Source organism: Daldinia loculata (assembly GCF_022478755.1).
Source record: "Daldinia loculata strain CBS 113971 unplaced genomic scaffold F4817scaffold_19, whole genome shotgun sequence".
Lineage (NCBI taxonomy): Eukaryota > Fungi > Ascomycota > Sordariomycetes > Xylariales > Hypoxylaceae > Daldinia > Daldinia loculata.
In genome coordinates, this window is record NW_026054873.1 from 195,406 (window position 1) to 222,713 (window position 27,308).

At 46.4% G+C, this 27,308-nt stretch overlaps 6 protein-coding genes across 6 annotated transcripts; 3 read left to right on the forward strand and 3 right to left on the reverse strand.

Moving 5' to 3' along the window:
• Nucleotides 1-10,960: 10,960 nt before the first annotated feature.
• Nucleotides 10,961-12,135, reverse strand: F4817DRAFT_315080 (uncharacterized protein; the record flags this gene model as incomplete). Its single annotated transcript, XM_049300486.1, has 5 exons — nucleotides 10,961-11,196; nucleotides 11,245-11,309; nucleotides 11,359-11,744; nucleotides 11,808-11,912; nucleotides 11,983-12,135. 5 exons carry the CDS (start codon nucleotides 12,133-12,135, stop codon nucleotides 10,961-10,963), a joined length of 945 nt encoding a protein of 314 aa, XP_049159876.1.
• Nucleotides 12,136-12,587: 452 nt separating this feature from the next.
• Nucleotides 12,588-16,229, forward strand: F4817DRAFT_358196 (acetyl-CoA synthetase-like protein; the record flags this gene model as incomplete). The annotated part of the gene is made up of 3 exons (XM_049305998.1): nucleotides 12,588-12,878; nucleotides 12,934-13,171; nucleotides 13,558-16,229. The coding sequence occupies 3 exons, from the start codon at nucleotides 12,588-12,590 to the stop codon at nucleotides 16,227-16,229; spliced, it is 3,201 nt and encodes a 1,066-aa protein (XP_049159877.1).
• Nucleotides 16,230-17,193: 964 nt separating this feature from the next.
• Nucleotides 17,194-19,159, reverse strand: F4817DRAFT_315082 (putative alcohol oxidase; the record flags this gene model as incomplete). Its single annotated transcript, XM_049300487.1, has 4 exons — nucleotides 17,194-17,791; nucleotides 17,857-18,650; nucleotides 18,698-19,041; nucleotides 19,099-19,159. The coding sequence occupies 4 exons, from the start codon at nucleotides 19,157-19,159 to the stop codon at nucleotides 17,194-17,196; spliced, it is 1,797 nt and encodes a 598-aa protein (XP_049159878.1).
• Nucleotides 19,160-19,757: 598 nt separating this feature from the next.
• On the forward strand, nucleotides 19,758-21,469 carry F4817DRAFT_335007 (uncharacterized protein). The gene is made up of 5 exons (XM_049302979.1): nucleotides 19,758-20,145; nucleotides 20,221-20,319; nucleotides 20,389-20,765; nucleotides 20,838-20,905; nucleotides 20,958-21,469. Exons 1-5 carry the CDS (start codon nucleotides 19,945-19,947, stop codon nucleotides 21,251-21,253), a joined length of 1,041 nt encoding a protein of 346 aa, XP_049159879.1. The 5' UTR covers nucleotides 19,758-19,944; the 3' UTR covers nucleotides 21,254-21,469.
• Nucleotides 21,470-22,193: 724 nt separating this feature from the next.
• Nucleotides 22,194-24,019, forward strand: F4817DRAFT_335008 (putative O-methyltransferase). The gene is made up of 4 exons (XM_049302980.1): nucleotides 22,194-22,458; nucleotides 22,550-22,679; nucleotides 22,743-22,866; nucleotides 22,958-24,019. The coding sequence occupies exons 1-4, from the start codon at nucleotides 22,285-22,287 to the stop codon at nucleotides 23,733-23,735; spliced, it is 1,206 nt and encodes a 401-aa protein (XP_049159880.1). The 5' UTR covers nucleotides 22,194-22,284; the 3' UTR covers nucleotides 23,736-24,019.
• Nucleotides 24,020-25,299: 1,280 nt separating this feature from the next.
• On the reverse strand, nucleotides 25,300-27,066 carry F4817DRAFT_335010 (cytochrome P450). The gene is made up of 3 exons (XM_049302981.1): nucleotides 26,780-27,066; nucleotides 25,530-26,720; nucleotides 25,300-25,466 (listed from the first exon to the last, which is right to left on the reverse strand). Exons 1-3 carry the CDS (start codon nucleotides 26,999-27,001, stop codon nucleotides 25,323-25,325), a joined length of 1,557 nt encoding a protein of 518 aa, XP_049159881.1. The 5' UTR covers nucleotides 27,002-27,066; the 3' UTR covers nucleotides 25,300-25,322.
• Nucleotides 27,067-27,308: the final 242 nt, after the last annotated feature.

Sequence of the window (27,308 nt, forward strand, 5' to 3'; positions counted from 1 at the left end):
ACATAGACCAAGTGTGCTGCGTTGTCTTAAAACCTCTTAACGATTTGAGGTTTCTCGGGGTTCGTGGGATCTACACAGGGTGCGCACACACACACACACGAGACAGATCGAGACAGATGCGGGATGTTGTTGATAAGCCTGGTATTGTATGGTCTTTGCTGGTCGTTTCCTTCCAGGTGTTTTAAGCGATTGAATATATATTCTCGAGACTCGGAGTACTAGTCAACCGGAACAGGCTATGCGCGGTGTCAAGTGATTCTTATCAGCGGCTTTATGGCTTTATGGGCTTGAGTTGACTGAGTTGACTGAGATGACACAGCGAGACGAGTCGGGTTCACGATTTTGACGGTGGGATCCTTCGAGTACAAATCTCTAAACACACAAAAAAAGGAAAAAGCGAATGACAGGAGCCAACGAGGACTTCCTAAAGGGGAGGTGAGGTAAAGCGAGTGTGTGGTTGAGATTAGAGCAAAGCTCAGGTTTAAATTCGATGATGATATGGGAAGACTAACAGAATGGAGAAAATCAATGGGGGACTGGAGGGTTGTTAAATAACTAAACTACCCGGACGACGACGTTAGGCGCAAGCTTTGGTGGGCTTGGTGGGCTTAGGCGGATGTACACCGTGCCCGGTACCAGCTTGTGACTGTCCTACTTTCCGGAAGAGGAAAATACAGTACAAGGAGTACATCCACAGCGGACTTGCTATGGCGCTTGTTATGGTGGGGGCGGCGGGAGCCTGGGTGCTAATGGAACACTATGGTTTAAAACCGTTCAAAATCATTCAAGTACCTCTCTACAGTACGGATTACCGTTACTTAGGTAGTTGAGTTACTGTGGGGGAATAGGTACATACCACATGCACAATACCTCTACAAGGACAACCAGGTCGGTACTTCCACCAGGTTAGGTACATGGTAACGTACATATGTAGGTTAGGTACAACTTAGGGCATTACATTATGTACCTAAGGCATATACATGTAAGGCATATACATACATGTAGGTGTATGTATATGCCTTACATAGGCTACTGGAAGGGGGTTTGAGCGCAGTGATTGAATAACAAAACTCAATTCGAGTGGAGGTCATCGCTATCGATCTATGCTACTATAATGCTACTACATGGCACGCCGTTGGCACCGAGGAGCCCGGCATCTTGGGTACTCGGTGGATGGATCTGTTGTGCACACTAACAGCGGGCTGTGCACAGAGCATTTTGGCATGCTGGAGCGAAAAAGGTGGTGGGAAAGTCAAGCGACCTTGCGACCTTGCGACCTTAGCTCTTAAAGGATACAACGGCAGCGTGCTACAGTATATATATATTTCTCTTACACACTGTACAAGATGCTATCTATTACTGCGTTACTTGCTATTAGTCCCGGCACTGGCACGGATGTGTGTGATGCGAATCATCGTCAAGAGGGAGTGGGTTGAGGAGTAACGGGGTGTAAGAGGTGGTATCGTCCGCTAAGCTCTCACCGTTCCATGATCTCAGTAAGATCCCTGTCAATGGACATCTACGTACAGGTATACATAAGAGGTAGCATATGCTTCTAAACCTTTCTTGGCTTAGGGACGACGGAGGCGAAGCTAACTGCTCGGCCCCATCGGACAGGATCCTCTAGCTCAACTGGGCAGTGGTCAAAGTCAGCAGCTGCATCGACCATGTCCTGTCGCGCTATCCCAGGGCATATCCAGGGCATTCTCCTGCGTGTGCCGAGTTTGGGCTGGCATCGTCCCATCATCCATCCCATACGCAACCCGGTCTCTGACGCCGAAAGACGAAAGATAGGGCGGCGGACGGCGGCGATAAAGTCTACACACGTGTAGTCGCTCGAACGGCGTCTTATATCCTAAGGATTTTCTGACATATCTTCGGAGCTTTCTCGTTGATTCTGTGCTGGCCATGCGACATTTAGGTAAACTGGACGAAGCCCGAAGCCCACGACTGGCTGTTGGACATGTCAGCGTGGCGGGGCTGTTAAGAATCTCCGACTCCACTGGGATTACAGAACGGCCATATTGGATGAGATATTGTTATGCGAAAAGATCCAGTAAGCTTTAATATGATGACCTGTGATCTTGTAGGAAGCAACGGGTCTCACTAAACGTGGCGGCGCGATAAATATTGTTAAGAAGGTAGATAGAGTCAATAGTTCACCCATGATGCTTTTAACTGCAAGACAACCTTGACGGCATGCTAGCTTCTGTCAGCATGGTGTGGTGGCATGCATCAGCGCCGGCCTATATTGAAGCCTAGGTTAGTCTGTAGGAATCAACACATAGGCGTATATATCTTCCATTGGGCGTATGATGTCTCTATGCCACATGCCGGCATGCTTCAGATCCTCTAAAGGACGAACTAAGTCATCTGGTACACTAGCAATCCCATCATAATACAAGGACCGCACATGATACAGTAGGCCACTGTGTTTGGGAGAAAACCAAACTATTACCTCACGTCCAATTCCGTCGCACCATATTAATTACCTCCGAGGCATGTCCAAATAGTCCTCCGCGTGTGTAAAATTTAAATAGCTACCAGGTACCTACACCTAAGGTATTGATAAAGTAACATATTTGATAAGTGGCGATAATACACCCAGTGATCCGATAAATCAAAGAATTCCGGTCTTTGTGAGATACTCGGGCTAGCTGATAGACAAAGCAGATAATACCCCTATGACCAAGTAACTGCTTCATAAGCCAACCGGATCTTACCCGTACATACTAAAGGGGGGAGTTAATCCAGAGATTGTGATAAAGAGACAGCGGTTTCAGGTGAAAGAACGGGCACCCAAGCCTCATTGCATTAGTTGCGGCTTGGGGATTATGTCTTGGACCCGTGGCTAAAATCTTTGCGTCCCCTTCAACACACGGGGACTAATAAGATCCCGATACCGGTAGTAGAAGTTCGCGAAGAATAATTAGCTAATATTTTTTTTCTAGCCAGGTTGCCCGTGGCAGAATAACTACAGAAATATCCTTACACAATGTATATCCAATCAACAGACATGGTCTATCCCTGTGTATGTAAATGGGGCAGGGAGAAAACTGCCTATACCTATGTATACTAAGCATAGGTATCTATCATCGAACGGAATTAGCCTTAGCAACGTCATATTGACCTTTTCATTTCCTCAAAAGGTCGAAAGTGCCGGCCGTAGATCCACAAGGCGACAGTATTTATCTGTGCGCAACGCCGAGTTACATCTATCCCAAATGGTTTAGAGCGCCGAGATCACGTACGTATGTATCGGAAGAACCCAGGTCGAGTTTAAATTGTTCGCTGTCAAAGTCAGGAACAGAAATATAAAAGGAGAAGTTGAGCTCCGAGCCTCCGTCCGCTCGCCCAGCTCGACCCACAATCTACAAGCATTGCGACTGCCTTAGACCATAAAAACATGCCGATTAATAATTTGGACTATCACGCCAAAGCCCAGATCCCTACTGTCTACGGAGTACATACCCGAACGTTTAGGTCCCGCTCCGGGCGGAGCATCCACAATTCTCGGGGGACGGGGCAGCAGCTACACATTTTGCCAAGAGAGCCTTGTTGAATTTTCATTGCGATTTAGTAAGACCTCGGCAGGCTAAAATAAGGAGGAAGGTGAGCCATGATATAATAATACTATCCTATTTTGAAAAGTTCGGCCCTGTCAGTTACATTAGTAGATTAGATACCCTAACTTACCTACCTAGTACCTACCTAAGGTAGTTTGATGGCATCAGTTATACGCTACTATAAATCCCATCCCCACTCGCGGAGTGCTACATAGGTAGATAGGTCGAGTACGGTAGAAAATAAATAAACTTATAGTAAGCACTATTTATCCAGCATCTTTTTCGCGCATTATCGCTCATCGCATTCCTACAAAATGGCACATTCATCATCGTGACTTTCCCATGGTGTTCCCATGGTTGATGGGGGAGTTTGGCAGGGGTATTCTGCAAAGCTCGATCTGAGGGAGACAGGCTCAACGTCGGTTGGCTGAAACAGCAGTTTCTCGTGTCCATTTTTGGAGCCAATCTGAAGTGGGTTGCATACCCAGTCAACCCAGATAGGCTCGTCGCGGAACGTGTGAACCGACAAGGACCCCAGCCTGCCGCCCTTATTTACCCCTGTCTTGCCCCGGAGCCCTGAGTCCTGAGTCCTGAGTCCCTGACGTTTTCCACGTCCTTGACTATTCCGAAGAGGAAAGAGCCCTCAATCAGTAAAGCGCCTCGGTCAGCGGTGAGGAATCGAACCATATTGCTTCTAGAGTACCCACTCGCTCCGACGTCTTTTTCACATTGATTGATTGGTGAATTATCGCATCCCCTTCGTAGCACAGCCTCATTTTTCAAGCCCTGAATGACCGTTTCGCGTGGGAGGGACGTTTACGCCAAAATCGCTGACGCCTCAAAGGGACTTGGAAGATCTCATGCCCCTGAAATGATAGGTCGACGGGTCCGGCAGCTGAGGTTTACGTGATCATCGATGCCGAGACCCGACACCACAGGTGCAGCACCACCAGACCCATAATCGACGATCTTCAAAACATCCAGGGCTCAGATCATTGAGCTCGACTCCATTGCAATTGCAACACAGGCAGTGGTATACATATACTACACACATACCCGCACAATAACAGTCGTGTAACGTGCAACTTTTTGATGCTGCTATTTTTTGTTGAAGCCTAGCCAACCCTTTTGTGCTACCATAAACCTATAGCATATCATAGGCCATCAACAAATGAATTTCTGGTTGTGTGACAGCTCAGCCACAGCAAAGGTGCCGTTGACAACGAGGGCCGAATAAGGATACATACCAAAGGACCATCGCCAACACAAAATTTCCGTCAGAGCTAACTCCTTAATTATCCTTCTAGTTGTCTTTCCAGTTACTTCAATCCATATGTGCTTTATTTTCCCCAAGTTGAGCGAGTCATAAATAAAGATATAAAAGTGCTCCGTACCGAGGCACATATTTAGGCTTTTAAATACGTAAAATACCTTATGTACATGTATTTTTCATACAGCATTAAAAAAAGAAATACAGTATTGCGATACTGTACAAAAGTACATACAATTGCAATGCTGCACCTGATCTCTAGATACTTAGGTACTTGTAGCCCGTTGACCATAAACCTAACCAGATCCAGGTTAGCGCATTCCTATTCTTAGAAGCACCTTTTTAGCATAGAACCCTTGTCTCGGCCAAAGATTTCTGCGAGAGCCTTCCACCACAAGTACATACACAAGTATCTCAGCGTTCGTCACTGTACCGGCACAGTATTCCGTGCAAATGCATAGAGCCTAACATACAGGTACTTACCTAGTAGTAATAGGCTTGCTAGGCTACTGCTGTAATGCTTGCTTAGCAGTCAACTGTTCACTGGAGCGCCTATCAATAACCCCAGTACAGCGCGGTAAGAGCACATTTTAGTACAGGTAGGTAAGCCTGACGTCTTTAATGTACATCTTTCGGCATGTCATCTGTGTTTATCTGATATGCGTTCTGAGATCTGATCCTCACGAAATACAACGTTTCATGATCTTCACGACTTCGCCTTCGCAAGATCCCCTCCATCTTTCGATCAATATAAGGCAGTGATATAGGAGAAGCTCTGTGCTATTACCGTCGTTCATTGGCTGATCAACCTTTATCGCGTTTAAACACTACCTACATACATAACAACTACAAGCCAGGCTCCCTACCGCTGGCGACTAGTTAACCCCATTCGGTTGCCGCTGTACAGGTTTATCCACCGTCTGGGTCGGTTAGGTCCCTTGCCCAGCACCACACCCCGTGATTCCATCTCATCGGGACAGCAGCTCCCGCCGCGTTGCAGTTCTTAGTCTGCTAGTCGATCTGGCGTAGTGCGCCTCCGTCCCCGAATCTTGTGGTCGTCTCATGAGGATTTCGTCGGGAGACTATCGGTTTAACTGGCCCCTTAGCTCTCACGATCACTACCTGAACTATTGGCGAGTTGCTTCTCGCATGGACATGGCACAACATGAGCCATCCGCGTGGTCGAGGTGGCTCATCAAGATACTCTATTTTTGTTCATCTCAGTCCCTCGCCTAAGATCAGTTCCTCGCGCCACGTATCGCGGATTGGTACCATCTTGAGGGGATTGGAAGATGCTGCGCGCCGTCGACCAGTCAGAAACGCGAGAAGCGGTGAGTAATTAATTACCTGCAGGACAATTATCAATTGCAGCTTGCTTTGATCGCGTTGGGGGTCCAGCCACAGACGCAAGTCTGGCAAATACAGTCGCAGTACAGTCGCATTTTCTTTTCCTTGTCTTGTCTACAAGTCGTACACTACCCGAGGAGCTCTTCTGCATGCCTTACTTTTACATCCACAGCCCAATGACAATTACATATTTCGTCTCCATACTTTTACGCTGCACATTTGCCAAATCCCCCAGCAGTCTACTTTTTGGGGGTCAAGTATTCATACTGTGAAAAGGGGGGGGGGGGGGTGTTTGCTTTGAAGCCTACTTCAAAAACACCAATACCGGCAACTGAGGGGACCGAGGAAGAAAGAAGAAAGAGACAAAAATAAATTTTGGATATAATATTTCCACGTGAGGGGTCAGTCTGGAATGCATCGATAAACTAAACTCCCTAAGCTTTATCAGATCATATCTACATGGCCGTAGTGGGACCGAAGTGGAGAGGGCGTAGAAGGTTTGAAGAAAGACTAGAAAGACTAGAAAGATCAAAAAAAATTATGCATCGTCAAATTTGCTTTGCTCCAATTCCGTCCTCTGACCTGCCATGACCTGCCATGACGACACCAGCGCAAGCAGCCGATTCGCTAGTTGACCTCGGCGCGACTATATTTAGATTCGCCTACATATGCCTACATAGGTACCTAGGTACCTAACATATATAGTGCATATACTTAGGTACATTCGCTTAATTTTAGTGTGACCAACCCACGGGTATCCTTATTTTCCCTTTTCCTCTATTTTTTCTACTGCGGTCCCGCTGCTGGCCACTGATCTGGTCCCTTACTATTCCCACCACGGCTTTAAACCCTTTTCGGAACCAAAACGCTTGGGTCCTTACACGGCACCATCCAGTGTGGTGGACTCAGCCTGGGACCACTGGAATCACTGGAACCACCTAATAATTCAATCATCCTCCACTTCTCTACCACCTTCATGGCATCTTATATTGAGAGTACCTAGCTAAATTCGTTTTCCAATTGGCGGAGAGAACGCCATATTTGCTTCCCATGGAACGGCAATCGTCACTCTAGATCCGCGGGATCCGTTCATCTTAAACGTTTAACCCAACGGCTTCTTCAACTACTTTTACATACATTCAACTCGTTATTCCACCAGTAAAAGCCAACTGACGTTGCTAAGTCAAAATACGTCTCAAACAGGCTAGTAGAGAGATATGACAACAAACCCAAGCTTACAAGGTACTTGGGTAGATTAAGATATGTCATGCATAATAGCCCTGAAGTTACGTACTATTATACATAATGACCACGCATTAATACCAAAAAGGGTTTAGGCCCCGGTAGGAGTAGTATAGTTGGAGAGACCAACTGGGAATATCAAGGTTAAAACCCACACCAAAGGGCTGACATCTCCATCGGTAAGCAGGAATTATCTGGAGCCGGCACTGGGCACGTATATAAAATATTGACATATTACGTAGTGCCTTGTAGGGCCCAAGTTCCCCATATAGTTAAGGCTGTCCAGCCTCTCGGAGGCGAGTACAAGGGTATCACGCCGACGTATTTCGTCAGTAGTCACGATAGCTTCGCAGAGGACCCTTCTAGCAGATAGAATTCGGATACCAGTCCCGCGTAAGCGGACATCTCCAGTACCTTGAGCATTTAGTTTTTGCTTTGGAATTTCTTGAGCCTCTTGATCGTCTGGTAAACGTTACAGTTAGTCAAGCATTCATGATTGAACTACACTGCCTCCGGAAAAAAAAATTTGTGCCTGGCATAATACTTTTAGTCCTACGACGGCAATATGATTCCTGGCTGGCCGCGATGACGAAGCTAGCATGCTGTACCAGGTGAAATCTCCCCAATCCATTGCCTTCCTGGGCCCAGAAAACAAGGAAAGGGGAAAACTAGGGTGGTCGTCCAGCATTTCGCGACACCCGGTGGCCGATCTGGCCACGGCTAGTTGCTTCTGAATATTGCCTTCTCGATCATAGCTGGCAATCCTTAAATTTCCTACTATTATCGCATTCATGCAGAAGAGCTGAGTTGGTCGTGAAACCAATAATACCGTCGCCCTGCAGGGCAAGCTGGTCAGGAGACATGCAATGTTATTCCAGCTAGGCCCTTGCTAACACGTCGATACCATTCATACCTCACATACGACGTGACAATATATCTACTGGAGCGTTGTATCCTTCGGTACGATAACCACCGATGTTTAACAGAGGTACTCTTGGCACCTACTTGAGATAGCCTACTATAAAAGTATGTACTCGTTTAGGTATTATACTACTATTCTAGAACCATGGATCTCCACGTGTCGAGCATACTGTGTCGATCAAAATATGCCATTTTTTTTAAATTAAGATTTCATGATTCATTATGATGTTCGATCTCTCCCGAGCTCGCGTTTTGTGCACCCGGCTGAGGTAAGATATCATGACTGTCAGACAGAAGTGTTACGATGGCGAATTTTGTATCACCTCTCACCGCTTTATACATACAGACAAATCCCGAGTAGACGGACGTGATTCGGGAAGGACCCTTCTTTTACCTAAAACCTGGGGTAGAGCTAAGCATGGCAAGGTCATAAGGCTCGCCTCGTCGAATCGGGCATTCCTACAGCACGCTCAGCCGTAGGAGTCTCCTCGGCCTTTGTCATCGGTCGGATAGATATGGCTTCATACAATCTAAATCTTTTTCGTTGCAATCAAGGACAATAGGGGCGAACCAGTATTGCCAAGGCCGTGGTTACCGCTTGTCCTGAGGGTTAATGCTATCCGTATGAGATTGGGTTGCGTCCCGTTGCTAGGTATTCCCCTGACCGGCAGTTGGATGCCTCTTTTGTAATTGGGTATGATAGGTAGGGCTTCGATGAACAGAATTGGGCGGCTCGTACGGTACCAGAGTGTTCAACTACATGCCTTACTCCTGATTACGGAGAACTGTCCCGGTACCGCTTCCTATTACGTTGATAAACGACAGTGAAGCTGGCGAACTGGTGCCATAATGCAAAAGGGGTAACCTCAAACCGGTTGATGGAATAGGCTATTCATGGATACGTATTCCACACTATTGTATAGTTAACCCATAAATATGCAACAGTGGTGCTTTATCTAATGTTGAAACCTGAACTAGGGTTGAAATGACGGTGAGATTAAACTCAATAGGTACCTCTTAGCCAACGAGTCTGAGTTTGTAACTACCTCTATAGACTAGAAGAAGTGTGCTTGTACTGCGTTGTACCGACGTCGACAAGGACGATGATGATCGTGTACTGAGTGGAGTAGTATGTATACCACTCATTACAACTTCCATCTTGGGCTCGTATGCAATCCTAATCGTATCTCTCACTACTCAGTTTGGTGATGTATCTTACAGTTACACTAGTCAAGGGTTTCTATGGTGTGTCTATAACCCAGATATACCACATATCTCTTCTAGCTATTTAGAAGAGGAAGCCTTTTCTAAAATAAGTCGGGAAATTTCTAGGTTAAGCTTTGTTTTAGTCCTGTATGAAGTATATCCTATTAGCTAATACTCTATTTCGAGAAACATTTACCGTGTTTAAGTTCGTATTCATCACGATTCATCGGATCCTATGAAGTTCATAGATAACTCTCCACCAATCCCGTGGTATTTCGCGGTTAACTTAGCTTCGACGTCTCGGCGATAAGCATCTTGGGCTTAGTTAATAACCATCCTAGCAGAGAATGGCTCCATAGCTTCTAGAGTAAGATCTTTATTCTAGGCGAAATCCTACGAGGTAAGATCATCCATGTCACCATTGATAGCATGGCATGGCATGGCATGTAGTGTGGATATTCGTCCGCCCATGCCCAGCTATATGCCATGCAGGATGATGGGTCCGACCGAGCCGCCGTCTGGTAATATAGGCGCCGGAATTCTTCCCTGTCCCCGAGATGCCGGCAAAAAGCCCGTTATGATTCTTACATCCCCGGATTCAAATATGTACCGTGCCGATGTTCGCTCGTACGTACCGTCCATCATAGCAGCATGACGGGAGCTTATTAGGAAGCCTAACTCTAAGCCTCACCGCCTTACGTATCCTTACAGTCGCGTTAAGCGCGCCCATTGGAAAGGATAGCACGGGATGTAGACGCCAGCTATGTCCGAACTAGCCAAAGCCACACCGACGAAGACCCGATGTTGTAGGCCCGTGTGTGACGGTGATTGGTGAGGGATACGTCGAGTTTGTTGTGGCAGATGTTGGCGTGGAAAAGGACATCCGCAAATGATATTCTCCGTCATCTTTTAATATCTGCTGACGTGTTAATGCGATATGTTACCGGGTTGTTCGGCGTTAGGTATTCAAGACTAGGGACCTTGTCAGCATAGAAAGGATTTGACATCCGCATTGAAGTCCCCCCTGGGTCCGTGTGTACGGGATCATCTGCACGGCCGCAATTGAGACTGTTCTTTCACTAGGTGTTAATAATTTAATGCAATAAGTAATACGGATATCCAGTTACGGTACCCTAATCCAACGTTACTTGACTTCGCCTCCAAATACTACAATCATGTAGGAAGTTATGACGCTTGATGCAGTCTGCTCTCCGTACCACATCGGGCATAATCATGCGATCGAAGATATGTTTCTATCGTCACAATGACTCGCTCCTAACTTCCAGTCCCGCAAAGCCGTATCAGCATTATCACATTTTCGATGACAGAAGACCGGCGCCTATTCGGTTCAATTATTGCTTTGATAGGCACAGGACAACGACCCGGAGGAAGAAGACATATGATAAAATTATGGATTTCGAGTTTGAAGTTTGAACTCATCCGGCCGGCGTGTAGTGAGCTGCGCCGTGGCAGAGTCATTGCTATGGGCTGTTTTGCTATCTGCACTATTCCACAACGACGCTCTTAAAGACTTGAAATGGTTAGATACCCTACGGAGCAACGGACGAAACGTAGCTAAACTACCCGCTGCGATCGCCAGACTTTGCTCAACTGCTGACCATATGGCAAAATTGGTAGTGGTGTCTGTCTCAAGTTAGCAGCGCGCTGAATATATTAGTAACGTGAACTTACGTAGGAAATCGTCTTTCTTGAAGTCGCTAACGTAAGGAAGCCGAATAATAACGGCAAGGCTTGCCCTTTCTATCGTTAACGATGATTCTAGAGTGTTGCATCTCGTATGCTCACATAAATGCTAGACACATGATTGGGCCGAGAACTATCTTGGACTTTATGTCCATTTGAAGTTTCCCAATGAGATATAACGGCAGCAATGTAAAGGTGAAATCGGTTAGGATAGCGAAAGCGCTATAACAATATGTGCTGGTAATGATTGCGTCTACCGGCAAACATGACCCAGGCTGGTCTCTATACCAGAATAATGACACTGGTTTACATTGGAACATGACGATGAAGACTAAAGTCAGGCCAGCAGCGCAGGTTAGCGCAGCAGCAGCGGTATATATGATCCGTCGGTGGACTTTATGTCGCGTTACTCGCAATAAAAACGCTGCGATGGATATCTTTGTAAGTATCATCGTCGTTCCGTATGTTATCTCGCTTGCATACGTGAGCTATTTAGTCGTCAGTATCTTAGGGTTAGGTAGTTAGTTGGAATAGGGGATATATCTATTAACCTTCAAGGCCATCGTGATATCTTCCGGTTCTATAAGCCATGTATGCTGCCCTGAGCCATACTTCACACTCAAGATAGCGATTGTGGTATTGGCTATATACGCCGCCTGTTGCTTTTAGTTTAGATATTTATCTGTCGATAACTACCCAGTCTTTACGGCTTGTTAGAGAACGCACCATTGCAGCTGTCATCCAATAATCATCCTTTCCAAATGCATTTATCAGAATAGCGCGTACATAAACCCTCAATGCAAAGGAGGTGCCTGCTACTATGAAGAAAGCGATGTTTATGCACTCGAATAGAGGACCTAAATTGTCCGGGCTTGACATCGCGATGCGAAAAGTTGAGGCCGATCACAACTACCCTAACATCTCATTGAGAGGCATTGGCCTTGTATTGTGAGGTGAAGAAAAGGGGCGCCATGATAGTACGATGCGCGGCTTAACTCCAAAAATCACTGTACTTATTACGGATGTATTGGCACACAAGAAGGATCCAGCGGTATTGCTGATATCTGAATTATCGTGTAACTTGGAGTATATAGGTTGACTTGCATACTTGTCTACGTACGTACGTGTTTGGTGGTTAGATGTAGGTGTATACTTTTGTGCCCGGATTCGGTATATGATATGATCCGGAAGGAAAGGGAGGATTGGAAAGATGCTGACCGCAGATCGGCGTTAACCCTGTTATTTGAGACCTGTTCCAAATTCGAGATATACCTAGTTCGCCATCTGCATTCCCCCACCTGTATCTGAACAAAGAAGAGACGAGATCAACGATGGCTTACCAAGAGGATCCCAAACTTCTACCTGACGTTATAGACGAGATTGCTGCAACGGAGCCGGAATCGCTCTATGGGAAATATCCAGCTGATCCGTCAAACTACGATGCCGGGTTTAAAGATGTCACGTATCGCCAGTTAGCTAATGCTATAAATGGAGTTGCTCAATGGCTAGAGAGCGAAATTGGACGTGGGGATCCGGAGCGCACTCCTACCATCGCGTACATCGGGCCTAATGACTTTCGTTATATCTTCGCCTTCGTAGGCGCTATCAAGGCGGGATATAAGGTTAGATTTGCCACAAGAGTTACAGAATCCCGGATCGATGCTAATATATTTGTAGATATTTCTCACCAGCCCTCGCAACACTGTTGCGGCTCATTTGTCTCTACTGGAGAATCTAGAATGCACCGAGATCATCGTATCCGGGCCGGTCCCTTCCTCCGTAGATGAAATACTACAGAGGAGGGAGATGCGGTTGTTGAGGATGCAAGAAATTGAGCATCTCATTAGCCATAATTATGAGCCATATCTCTATCAAACAACACTAGAAAAGGCTAAAAGGGTTGGATCATTCGTCTGTCATACTTCTGGCACTACTGGAATTCCCAAACCATGCATCAACTCTTATATATTTTATTAGTACTGCCACAATTTTTCCAGCCAATCAGATCCTTAGAATCGCCCCGCAGTTGGCGACTTTTCCCTTTGCCATTCTATCGCATAAGGTCTAAAACACATGCAAATAGGATAGAAATGTCATGCAAAACGCGCTCTATCTAACGATACCAATTATTAAAAGTTTTATACAATAGTATAGTAGGTCAATTAATTTTACAAAATATTCATCGGACGTGCGCTGAGGTGTGGCTAGCCAATCAGAGGCCAGACTTATATGTGGCGTAAAAGGCACTCTTGAAGCTAGGCACTCCCCGTAAGCGCCTGCGCGAACGGGTAACGCAGCTAGTATACACCCATGAATTTATCCTCCGGACAGCCAGGACCTTGTCGCTCTCGCCTCCAAATGGTTACACATTATTGCAATCTCATCTGGGTCACAACACCCACATCCTCTTGCTTCCTCTCTTTCATCCTGCCGGTGTTCAGCTTGCCATTATTAACGCCATTTATAACCGCTGTGTTGTGATCCTGCCATCATGGCTAGGTCCTCCTTCTATCGAGAGCCTCCTCGCCATTTCACGTAATGTGGAAGCTGACTGGGTAATGGCGGCTCCTTTTACTTTGGAGGCGCTTGCCAAAGATGAGGTAATGCTGGACCAGGTTGCCTCCAGACTCAAGATGATTGTATTTGCTGGAGGTGCTCTCCCAAAGATGCTAGGAGACATCATTGCAAAGAAGATCCGACTAGTGACTTTCTTAGGATCGAGTGAAACTGCAGGGCTTCCAATTATATACCCGGAGGACCTTGACACAGCTAATGACTGGGAATACATGGCATTTCATCCTAAAATCAGCGCCGTACTTGAACCCCGAACTGATGAGGATAGCTTCGAGCTTGTCCTAGAGAAATCCGTGTCCACTCAGCCATACCAGCCAGTCTTCAACAGATTCCCAGAGCTAGAGAGGTTTAACACCGGCGATTTATTCAAGCAACATCCTACGAGACCAGACATGTGGGCACACGCATCACGAGCAGATGATATAATTGTCTTTCTCAACGGCGAGAAGACAAATCCCGTTTCATTTGAGAACCATTTGAGCAAGCACCTGGATATCGAAGGGGCGGTGGTATTCGGAAATCAACGATTTGAGCCTGGAGTCCTTATAGAGCTTAAGGATAAAAGCACGTTGTCACCCGAAGATATAGAGGACTGGGTTAAAAGGCTATGGCCGACTATAGAACAAGCCAACCTAGACGCACCGACGCATGCTAGAATAGCGACATCTCATGTTCTATTTTCGACGCCAGAGAAGCCATTCCTACGGACCCCCAAGGGCACTGTTATGAGAAAAGCCACGCTAGACCGATACGTTGAAGAAATCAACAAATTGTACAAAGATGTCGAATCTACTGGCGTCGAGTCTTCTACCAACGCAGAGAGTCAAGTCGACTTAGATGACTTGGAGGCCGTACTCACTGTGGTCCGAACAGCCTGTGAAGAATCAACAACGCTTCAGGAAATAGGGATAAATGATGATTTATTAGCTCGTGGGATTGATTCCCTTCAGATCTTGCGACTGTGCCGAAATCTTAGGTCGAAAACTAACGTGGAAAATCTGAAGCCTATCACGATCTACTCGAACCCTACGCTGATTGGGCTTGCTAAAGCAATTCAGAAAGCAGCTAAGGGACATGACCAGTTTCTAAACGAGCAGGACACGCGTAGGTCAGGCCTCGAAGAGACTCTAGCGTTGTTCACGCGCCGTATCGACCAACTAGCCGAGACTCAGTCCCAGACAGCAGGCAGGGAGCGAGGTGAAGGTACTTCCCATGTCTGCATTGTAACGGGAACCACAGGCTCTATAGGGGCATACGTTCTTCGGGCGCTTATGGAGAATGAGCAAATTGATACTATCTACTGTCTAAACCGTGGCTCTGACTCTGCTGCAAGGCAGCGCATCAACAACAGAGAAGTCGATCCTCAACTACCCATAATATTCCCAAAGACTGTTCACTTCATCGAAGCAGACCTGTCCCATGATACCTTCAATCTCGAACCGGAGCTCTTCCAAGCCCTATCTTCGTCAGCTACGCTCATTATCCACAACGCCTGGTCTGTCGACTTTAACCTTCCTTTGCCAGCATTCGCGAAGCACCTCGCAGGCGTTGAAAACTTATGCAAGTTCTCTCTTCAAAGCCCCCATCGCCCGGCAATTATGTTCCTATCTTCTATTAGCGCCGTTATGGATCTAGCTCTCAGCTCTGGCAAACCGGTTCCCGAGGAGATCTTCGACGACTTGTCAGTCCCGGCTGCGGCTGGCTACGCCGAAAGCAAGTACATAGCCGAGCGCGTGTTATATCACGCCGCTGGAAAGCTAAATATACCTGTCGTGGTGGCGCGCATCGGTCAAGTATGCGGTGCGACTCGCAGTCCAGGGCGATGGAATCCCAAGGAGTGGATTCCGCGCCTCATTTCTGGTTCTATGCACCTAAGTGCTATCCCCGATTCATTGGGTGCGTATGGCACGGATACGGAAGATGTAGATTGGATTCCAGTCGACGTGCTTGCAGACGTCATTATCGAGATTCTACTCAAGGGGGCTACTTCAAGCCGCGACCGACCAAGTCGTCCCCAGGTCTACCATTTGATGAATCCAAAGCTTACAAGCTGGTCCAACCTCCTACCTGCTATTTTAGAAGTATCTAAGGATCTTAAGCTAGGATCAGACCAACATGAGAACGTCAGCAAAGATCCACTGGTTGTTGTCTCCCGCAAGGAATGGCTGAGAAGACTTCGCGAATCCGCCAACAATCTCGAGGCCCAACAGGCTGGACAGAACCCAGATCATGTTAATCCGGCGTTGAGGCTGATTGACTTCTACGAAGAACAGCTTGCTGAAAAATCATTTCCTCAGTTTGAAATGGCGAATGCCGTCGCTGCAAGTGTCGTATTACAACAGAGCGTCAGCATTAGCCGTCAAGACATGGAGAAGTGGGTTCGCCTGTGGCATCAATAAGGTACACACGCGTGTCCTAGCTGATCTTTTCCCTCCTATTCTTAATTATGCACAACCGAGTATGTAGGACTCATCGGCATCATGATAGCCGTTGAAAATATGCAACATGTAAAGTAGCAGCTTTAACTGTCTGCCAACCGAGCCTAGATGAGGAAATTTCGTAAATGCAAGCTGTTCTCTGCAATCATCCCTTACATACATACATGAGTATACCTAGCTCTATCTCGGTGGAAAACATTGAATATTCTGCAGGATCGGTTGGTTCGGGTTGCATATAACATGACCACACACACCATGCATTTCCATAGTATTGATCCTTCGATACAACACCGCACTCACCTAATCCTAAGCCCGCTTCTCGAGGGAAACCCCCCCATTGGCTGATATATCTGCGGGGTGTGGCAGCGGGATATCGGGTTAAGCGGTACAATGCAACGGTGCAATTTTCTAGAAGGCAACACCCTACGAACGATGTGGTTGCATTAGGTATTTCGGTTGTACAAGATGTCGTCGACTGAGGAGTCGTGACCTTCGATCGAATAGTGGTTAACACACCGCTAGTCTGTGGGACGAGAATACATATCATCGCAACAAACTTAGAGGAGATGGTCTATGAGCGAATAAGAACTGTGTATGGGCACATTGTCGAAGTCGGATACAATCTCACTTACATACCCCTCCAAGAACTATGAGAGGTCTAGGACCTACATACATATCCAGACCCCCTTTAACTTCCACATGCTCGGAAGTATCCGTTGGGGTTTCATCGCATTTCTCCTCGGCAAACGAGTCGGAATGTCAGGTCAATCATGCAAAGCAACATGAAGGTAGCAATGGGATTTTAATATCCGATATTAAAGCAAGTATCACATAACTAGAATTGGGACAGCAGATACATCATTACGCAGGTGTTGGTTAGCAACAACTATCTAGGTACCTAAGCGCATATCGCAAGTCACCCCTATTAGTGCGCAAGTCCTAGCTCACGAACGATGAGACCCGCGGCCTTCTCGCCAATCACCATAGCCATGTTCGCAGCATGCGCTCCAATGTTGTGAGGCATAATGCTGAGATCAGCGATCTTCAGCGCTTCAACGCCATATACGTCTAGGTTCGCACCTACAACGCCTAAGTTTTCGCGTCTGCCCAACTTACACGTGCCGAGCGAGTGCCACGTCGTCTGGACGTTCTCACGTAAGAACTGGTCGATCACGGCATCATCTTCGGGCGTGTACTCGATATTGGTGATTGTTGCTGGCAGTGGCTCCTCCGTCTCGATGCATGCCGCTTTAGATTCGGCTGCGAACGGTGGGTGGCCGCGAGGCACTTCTCCCCGGTATACTGATCTGCGGCGCGCGATTTCGCGTTGCACCTTGTATGCCCACCTGCACTTCTTGATGTCATTGCCACCCGCGTCTGCAAAAAAGCCGGACTCGAAGTCTAGCTTGTCATCCAAGTCGGGGCCGGTGATATGTACGTGGCCACGGGAGGCGGGGTAAGGGGAGAATATGTTGTGGCCGAAGTACTGTGCAATGGGGAGGCCGATGGGTACTCCGGGGAAGCTAGTTACCTCTGTTAGAACCATAGCTACGAAACCATAGATAGGGGGATAGGGGGTTCGACTTACGCATTGTAGGCCGCCATGACTGCCATGGGCTTGTCCGCGTTGTGCTTCCATTCCTTCTCCCATACCTTCTGGAACTCGGGACCTAAGGCAGCAACGTCGCTCTCCGTCGGTCGAAGCTTGCAAGTGATATCCGCGGCATTCCAGCCTAGAAGTTTACGAGTCTCGGGGTCATCCATATTAAAGCGGCCTCCGTTAATCGCGTCGTGGGATTCGTCCGGGTTCAAGCTCGACCGGTACGGATATCCGATAATATGGTGATCTTCATATCCGTGGCCAACACCAGGGAGATCCACAACGGGTTGCACACCGGCCTTCTTTAATATTTCAGGATTGCCAACACCGGACCTTTCTAGTATAGCTGGAGTTCCAAACGCTCCGCCAGAGAGGACGACCTGCTTTTTAGCTTTGATAGTTCGATCTTCGGCAGCAGACGAGGCGGAGTTAGGTCTGTAGACGACACCGACGGCGCAGTTGTTGTCAAGTACAAGACGTACTACTTTAGACTCGACGAGAACGTGAAGGTTTGGATGCTTGCCATCCCTAAGCCTGGGGTGGAGGTATGAATGAGCCACGTCTTGTCTCAATCCGTCCGGGGCTACGTAGCGCATGGCACGCTGCGCACCGTTGCAGCTGTCTAGATCATTCATATCCTCAACTTCAGGGTAGCCCACTGCCTTGAGAGCGTTGAGAAAGTCGTCTTCGATTCGAGTAGCACGATACGAGCCACTGGAAACGATGATTGGACCGTCGGTTCCATGTAGGCCTTTCGAGTCTGCGCCATGATACGTTTCAATCTAAAACATTTAGTACTCAGAAAACTTGAGGGAAGTGCTAAATATACCTTTTTCATGTATGGCAATAGTTCGTCTGCGGACCATCCTGGCGTTTGCCAGGAATCGAGGTCAGTTCGCTGAGCTCGACTGTATAGCGAGAAGTTCACAGAAGAACCCCCGCCAAGGACGTTGGCGGTAGGAACAACAAGTTCTCGGTTGGCGAGATGCTCTGACTTATTGCCCACTTTGAATGCGATAGTTTTTGTACCAGGTGCTAAGTTGCTAAAGAAAAAAGCTGGGTGCACGATGAGAGGCTCATTGTAGTTGTTTGGTCCACCTTCAATGACCAAGACACTCAAATTCGGATCCGCATCGGCAAGCCTGGACGCAATTATACAACCAGCAGTGCCACCTATATTTACCAATTAGCGTAGGTCCTCGTTATTAATAGCGAATGGCTTCATCATACCTCCAGCAATGATTACATCCACCTCTTGGATGGCATCAGGAAGTTGAGTGTATAACCCCATAGCGAGCCTTGCGATTTGTTAAAAGTGATAAATATCCCTGGTAATAGATAAGATAAACTAGGTACCTAGGATGAGAGGGAGGGGAAGTGCCCTTAGGTAATATGAAGCAATGATCGTCTTCACGTCCTAAGCACTGATTCCACAGTGATAGTTATAAGATAGATCAAACGTTAAAAGTTGCGGGTATTAGGATCGAGGATTTTAAGAATGGAATACGGAGCTAAGGACTTTAAGTCCTTAGGTTAGGTGCTTCCTAGTCACACAACTTTCCGTATATGAGGTAGAGAGAAAGGGGGCTGTTGGAATAGAGTGGTATGAAACATGATTGGTTGTAAATGGAAGCTCAAAAGTGTTATTGAAGTTACTTTACATGCCACTTTTTTACATGCCACTTACACGCACCAACAAGTATTACCTTATTAGGCTTATTATTTTTATTTTAACCACTCCAACAGCTCCAACAACTCCAATGGATATGGATACGAAGGATTATAATTGGGTTACACTGTAAAGTCCGTTACATCGTTAATTCACTTTATTGAATATAGCTTCTTACCTAAATAACCCTGCCTTGCCATGCGGCATGAAACCTGGCTCTGTGATACCTACCATCCCGTTATGTCACTCAGCCAGCCATAAGCCGATCTCACTGGTCCTCCGTTCTTTTCGAGAACTCTTCTTTTGTAACTATCCCTTCCCCGAGCAATTTATTATGAAGAAATCGTCTCACCTCAATATCGTCGCTAACAAGACCTAAGGCCACCTGTTTTGTCTTTTCCTTCGACATGGCGAACCCATTAACGCCGGAGGAGATAGCGTATATGGTGGCGCATGAAGACGACACACTTGTGCCTAACATATACGCGTGCAGTATCACAACTGGGGTCGCATCTGTTGTCGTTGTCCTCATCCGGATTTGGGCACGACGTGTCGCCCATGGTCGGATAGTATTAAACACAAGTGACTGGCTACTCATGATAGCGTGGGTACGTATAACCTCATCTTTTCCAAAGGGCTTAACTTTAGTAACTCTAGCAAACTGACTCCGTATTCTACTAAAGGTCTGTTTTATCGCCGCTCTTGTCAGCTTTTCGCTATCAGCAGTATATGGATTGGGGAAACACATCATCTTCGTCACGGACGGGAGAAATCTCCGGATCGTAAGTCTTGGATGGATAGGTACCTACCTATTTACCTATGTAGTATCTAAATCAACTAACTTATATCAGTGGGGGATCATTCTCGAAGTCTTTTACTATTTCTCTATTGGCTTCATAAAGTTCAGCATCCTGAGTTTCTATGGCGCAATCTTTGCTTCCAGACGCTTTCACATTTATCTATGGATAATTGCAGCATTCGTCGCCGCTTGGTTCATCTCATCAACAGTCGTATCGATATTTCAGTGCACGCCAATCGAATTTGCTTGGGACACGACTATCCCAGGTGGATTTTGTATTAATTACGGGTTGCTGGTGCTTGTTGCTGGCATAATCAACGTTATAACTGACTTCGTCATTCTTGCACTACCTATTCCTATGATCTTGCGACTCAAGGTCTCGAAGCAAAAAAGGACCCAGCTGGTTTTTATATTTGCTACGGGTAGCAGGTGAGATATTCTCATATGCTTCATATACCCTTCTTCCGATGTAATTGTTCTAATTCCCTGCCTCTATTATAGTGCTTGCATCGTCAGTATTATTAGGTTAGCGTATAGTCTCGTCGTCAGCTCAACGTCAGATGTTAGCTGTAAGTCTAACTTCGAATCATATGAAATTGCTTATACCTAATTCTTCTTAAGGGGACAACGTCCCTCCAGGGTTCGTATCTGCTACTGAGCTCCTGGTTGGAATTCTAGCGGCGTCGATTCCAACGTATGGGCCTCTTTACCGGCGCTACATTTCGGGTACTACGATGAAAAGTTCCCAGCAATCTGGTCGTAATAGCAAAGGTCATATGTCATCTCAACCCCATAGTGCCAATATATCGGTCAATAGAGCCGGTATCATCAGTGGCCCCGGGGTTCATATCACCGACGAGGTTGAGCTTACTCGGCATGAGCTTAGAAACGGGGCTTGGGTTCGGATAGCGGATTAAAGAGTTATGATTTGGAATTTGGGAGACCCGATGACTGTTCGAATCAAAATGCCAAGACATTGGGGGAGAAGCTACCTATTTAGGGCTATGTGATTGGAGACAGATCCTGAGCAGGAGGAGGGTTCCCCTTGTAATTGATAAGCACATATGTAAAATATTAGCATACATGTAAATATAGGATACCCGGTGCATAGACTAATGAACACTATACCCAACAGCTACTGTCTAGTATTTTAGATATGTATTTATTCTACTATTTTACAGGATGACTATATGACCTTAACAGCGACGATTTCTCCACTCAATACACAGGCTCTCCTCGAACCTAAAAGTCACCGGTTGCCAGTTCTCGTAAGGATTCTACCTAAAGGTAACTAAATTAAAACAACCTAAAAAATCTCCATCCCCATTTTTCAATGTAGTATCTAAGCGCCCCATAACTGCTATCATTGACATTTTATGGAGGCCGAGAGACCAAAGAGAAAGGTGATGAAGAACGTGAAGACAAGCTTACGCGGAGGGGCCAGGCTCACCCTGTCAGCTTAACTACTACGCCAATAACAGCCAATAATTCATGGATTCTTTTAGAGTGGATACTGAAGTGCCGTAAGTGCCTACCTACCAGGTAAGCTTTAAGCCGATTATCCTTCGGCGTTATCTTATACTACATCTCACGTGCGTCTATAGTTATAAGAATCGAGTAACTGTTTATGAATATCTAGAATGTTATATCTGACATGCATGAAGGTGACATTGATCCTTCGCGTACCCTTTCCCTAGTTACTGTGGTTAAAATGCGTATCGATATTCTAACATGCATATCATCACACCAACAAGTGCAAGCATCCTATACAAAGCCTGTCTAGGTATATTTGCTTCGAATACCGAGGTACCTTTGGATTTTCTGTAATGAGGGTCAGAACTCTTGTGTATTAACTACGGTACCTGTGATAATAAATCATTTCTATTTCACTACGTAATATACACTTTGTCATCAATAACTGGACTTGTCTTATTTTACCATAACGAAGATGACTCAAGATACGTCCCAAATTCAGGTTATCCTCTCTCAGCTTCAAACAGCTGGTGGTTTATACAAAGCGAAGACGCCAGGGGCCCGCGAGAAGCTCATGAGTCTTAGTCATGACCTAATTTCGAGCCTAGAGTTGCCTAGCGAGGCGATAATGCGAATGGGATGGGCAGAAGTAAGTTCGGGATAATGCTTGCCTTTTTTTTCTTCTATCTTTCTCTTATGTGGTCTAGAACGAATCCGAACGTTACTAATCCAGGTCCCAGCCAGCCAAAGCGGCCAATTGCCGCACTGCAGTTGATCTCAAGATATTCGAACACTTGAAACAGAGTGGCGAAGCTGGCATCACTGCCAAGGAGCTCGCAGCAAAGTGCAGTGCAGACGATGTCTTAATTTGTAAACCAGGCCGTATCATCTAATGTAAAGAACAAAAACAGCTAACTCGGCATAACTTACTAGCACGGATCATGAGGCATCTTGCTGCTATGAATGTAGTCAGTGAGAAAAGCGAGAATACATACTCTACTACCCCATTAGCCGAAGCTCTTTCAGAGTCTAGATATAGGGATGGCATTCTATTCCTGTCAGTAACACTCAGATACCACATTAACCTTTTTTGCTCCATGATGAATAGCCGTCTGCATCATTCACGGTATTCTAAGCATTTGCTATAGCTACGATGTTGCCGGTGTATCGTTTCGCCACTTACCTGAGTATCTTAAGAACACCGGTTATGCACTACCAACAAGTGTAATAGATGGACCATTCCAAGCAGCACATAAAACAGAGTTATCCGCCTTTGCTTGGTTGGACAAAACTCCCCCTTACCTCCAGGCCTTCAATAACTACATGTCAGCTTACCGGTTCGGAAAACCGTCCTGGGTTGACCCCGGATTTTATCCCGTGTCTGATCGGCTCATCGAGGGTTTCAACTCTGATCACAGCGACGTTTTCCTCGTGGACGTTGGTGGGGGTAAGGGCCATGATTTGCATGAGTTGAAGGCGAAATATCCCCTAATTCCTGGCAAGCTTATCTTGCAGGATCGGCCGGCAGTCATCTCCACCGTTTCCGACGACAGCTTTGAAGCGGTCTCCCACGATTTCTTCACTACCCAACCGATCAACCACGCCCGTGCGTATTATCTCCACTCTATTCTTCATAATTGGGGAGACGACGACTGCATAAAGATCTTACAGCAGTTGAAACCTGCTATGAAGCCGGGATACTCCAGATTACTTCTCAACGAAATCGTGGTGCCTCGCCAGAACCCCACGTGGCCGATCACGTCCATGGATCAGCTAATGCTTGTGCTTGCCGCTATACAAGAGCGGACCGAAGCACACTTGACTGAGTTACTGAAGAAAGCGGGGTTCAATATTGTCAAGATCTACAGCTATGAATTTGGTCAGGAGAGTTTGGTTGAAGCGGAGCTAGATGAGACAACCCTATGAAAACTCGGAAGTAGAAAAGGGGTTGCTTATGGCTAAATAGTAGTGGCCCGATCGAGGGATAAGGTGATACACCAGTAGCCCCAGCTCGGATCGTGATGGCAAATATATTATTCATTGGTACAATGATGTCTAGCATGGTTAGGTGCGCAGGTGCGTTTCCCCTGAACATAGGGCACCGATCAACTCCATTCAAACGACTGCATTTACTCAAATTGAACCAAGGTCGACATGTATTTAACATAGCCATTTGAAAATATTTATAAATTGACTATAGTACCTGGTTATTTAATAAGATAAGGTTCTGAGTAATTACCTCTTATAACCTACTAGGCGAAATAAAACAATGTAAGTATAGCGGCATTGACTGGGGAAAAGCTAGAAGGAGTGGCAACTGGTTAAGGGGTATTCCCAAAGCTTTAGATCTTCGAACCTATACCAAGGACTCACTAATACTACGATTTTGCACAAAAGACGCATACATAAGTTTAATTCGCTTCCACATATTTTCCCTACCCAAGCAGTGAAACCTAAGAAATATCTCCAAAAGTCGGGTTAAGCGAAATATTGTTTAACTTGGTAAATGTCATATCTTCCGTTGTAAGTCAAGTCCTCACAATATTGATGACCTGCATATAACAAATAACCCTTGCCATCCGTTGAAAAGTGTTGTATGGTACGAGGAACGAGATACGGCTGCAGGGAACATTAATGATGCAAGGAAATATGTCTACGGTCCGAACGGCGTATAAATCAACCAACAGAAGGCCTCGGGATGATCAATACCAACAAGGAACCTTCAGCAGTGCCAGCCACATAAAGGGAAATCCCCTTTAGCCCACAAAGACTCTGATTGGTCCAAATCCAGAGGAGCCTTCCTTATTGGGTATATGCCAAGCCTCGGGTGTACCCTATTGGCTGGAATACTTTACACTTCGGGAAGATAGCACTTACACAGATGGCGTACAAGGAAGTGCTTGGTATGCTGTGACAAGAAATTCAATCACATCAACACGTAATCGGTGAAGTTTTGTTGCATTCAAACCACGAAATATCTCCACTCACCAACACGTGAACCAAAAAATAATACATTCTGGACTCAACTCAGCCTCTTTAGGATGAACGTTTGAGAATAGGAGATTCCTTTACTCCACTATCAATCCTGTATACAACATGCCCACGAGCAACGGCGGGAAGCGGTAGATCAATTCTTCGTCGGAGTTGTCGGGATTCCATTACTACCTGTCTAGCATATGCACAAATACCCTAGTACTTACTTAAGTACGATATGTGGTAACATTCCGCAAACTATTAACCTAGTTGATGTGAGGTTCATGCAACTTAATCCTTCAAGCCACATCCAATCTTGACTACACCTTAACGTACGCATTTAGAAAAAGATCATACGGTAAGCGCTGCTGACGCGCAATAGGTATTTTTATATCGCGGCGATGAGCGTTTTGTTAATGCAGAGATCACTGGGCGTGTTTGAGCGCTGTTTTGAAGCGAAGGGGAGGCATGGTCACAGGAGTCTCAGGTAGGGTTGCTAGCTTGATTCTATATTCTTGATGAGGTTCTATTTAGCAGCGATTAAAATGTAGAAAATTGAGTCTCATATTTGGATGCTTCCCTCTCAATGAGCAGTGCATGTTCGGCACTGCGGATCGTAGCCTTGACGGGGAATGGCTCATCAACGGTTTGGTGGTTAAGTTTCCTATCGTCGATGGGACCATTCTAGGGGTTTTGCATGTTAGTTGACGGGTAGCGTCTGGTTTTAGTGTTAGGGGGTATACGAACTGGAGTCAAGTCGAAACAGTATATCAAACGGGCAAATGCAAGAAATAGAGCTTGCTGAGCGACTTTCCAGCCTACGCATATTCGACGACCCCCGCCAAATCCCCAGAAGTTGGCTGTAGCGTTCGATTCTGAACCATCGATCCATCTTTCCGGTTGGAACTCGTTCGGGTCCTCAAACTCGTTGGATAACGCGATTGAGTTGATCAAGAAGCTGGTGCCGGCAGGGATGCGATATCCATCAAAGTCGAGATCCTCCGTAAGTTGGTGGGGCGGGATGACCGGAACAGTCGGTCGCCAGCGTAGAACTTCCTTGATCATTGCTGCTATATATGGCATCTCGGGTAGATCTGTCATCTGGGGAAGTCTGAGCGTCTTGCCGTCCGTGCAGACCCGGTCTACTTCTGCTTGCGCACGTTTCTGCGCCCCAGGTCGCGATATCATAGCCATGATAAACGTGTTGATGCTCATACGGGTGTTGTCTCCACCTGCTGCCATGACAGATGTGGCCAGATACATGGCCTCTTCATCACTGCCAGCGAATTTGATGTCTGGATGGAGGAGGACGTCGCGGACAAAAGATGCCGGTGCAGAACCGTTGCCCACGGCGGTTCGAATGGGCTCCCACCATTCTTGGAAGACGTGGTGGTGAAACGCGCCCATATCAGCCCAGTATTTTCGCCATGGCTGTAGGAGATGGGGGAGTTTACTAAAGGATGGGAAGAAGTCCACAAAGCTCTGGTTGATGCTCCTTACGAACTCTATCGTTACCCTCTGGTAGTCATCGAGTTGAGCCTTCGGTTTGTTGAGAGGATAACCCATGACGATCCTATACAACACTGATGTGGAATAGCGAAAGTTATGAGCAAACCATAGATCTGGCTGTCGAAGATAGAGGCGAAGGAGGTTGATGCTTTCGAGCTCTTGCATGTCCGCGTACACTTTGAGGTTTGAACCGCTGAGCAATTGGTGCATCACTCGGCGCCCCTCCCTCCACTCCGCTTCTTGTCTGATCACGGTGCGTTTCCCGTTGCTAACGAGATCGCTAGCAATGGGCATATGGGGTCTCTCATTTGTAATCTTTCCGCGCTTAGCTATGAGCTCGGAGACCACACGTTCCGAGTTGAGGACAACCCACGTCTGAGAGCCCATGTGAAGCGTTGCCATCTCGCCATAAGGTCTCAAGGAAGCAAGCTAGAGTAGTTAGACACTTAGGGAGGATATCGTTATGACCTAGCAACGGCCGCACTTACCCATTCATTGAAAGCATGAGGATTGCGTCGAGCTTGAAACATTTGCAATAGATTGCCCACAATTGGTTGGCCTGGCGGCCCCGAAGGCATTGTCCATCTTTTCGTGCGGAATAGGAATTTCGAGTCAACAGGTCTCAAGGACTCTACAAGAACTAGACAGATAGCACATATAACGAGACCAAGCCCGTAATAGACAGTATATAAGCTTTCAATAGTACTCATATTAGCAAAAAGTAATTGGGAAATAACTAATATGACGACTTCATGTATGTATGATGTTGTTTTGTGTGTATATTATTAATGACAAACTTATTAACATCTTGGGAGGACGCAACATAACTGCCCATCGACCCAGTTCCTACAGACCTCTCCATTCCCCCACAAAACCAACATGCAGCTCTATGTAGCGCTCACATGATTATCTTCATAAAGTCGGTTAGACGCAGCCGTCCAAAAGGACTAGCTATGCTACCTATTACGGTCAATAGATTCGAATAGTCCGAACTGGCGGTAATATGCCATAATCCAA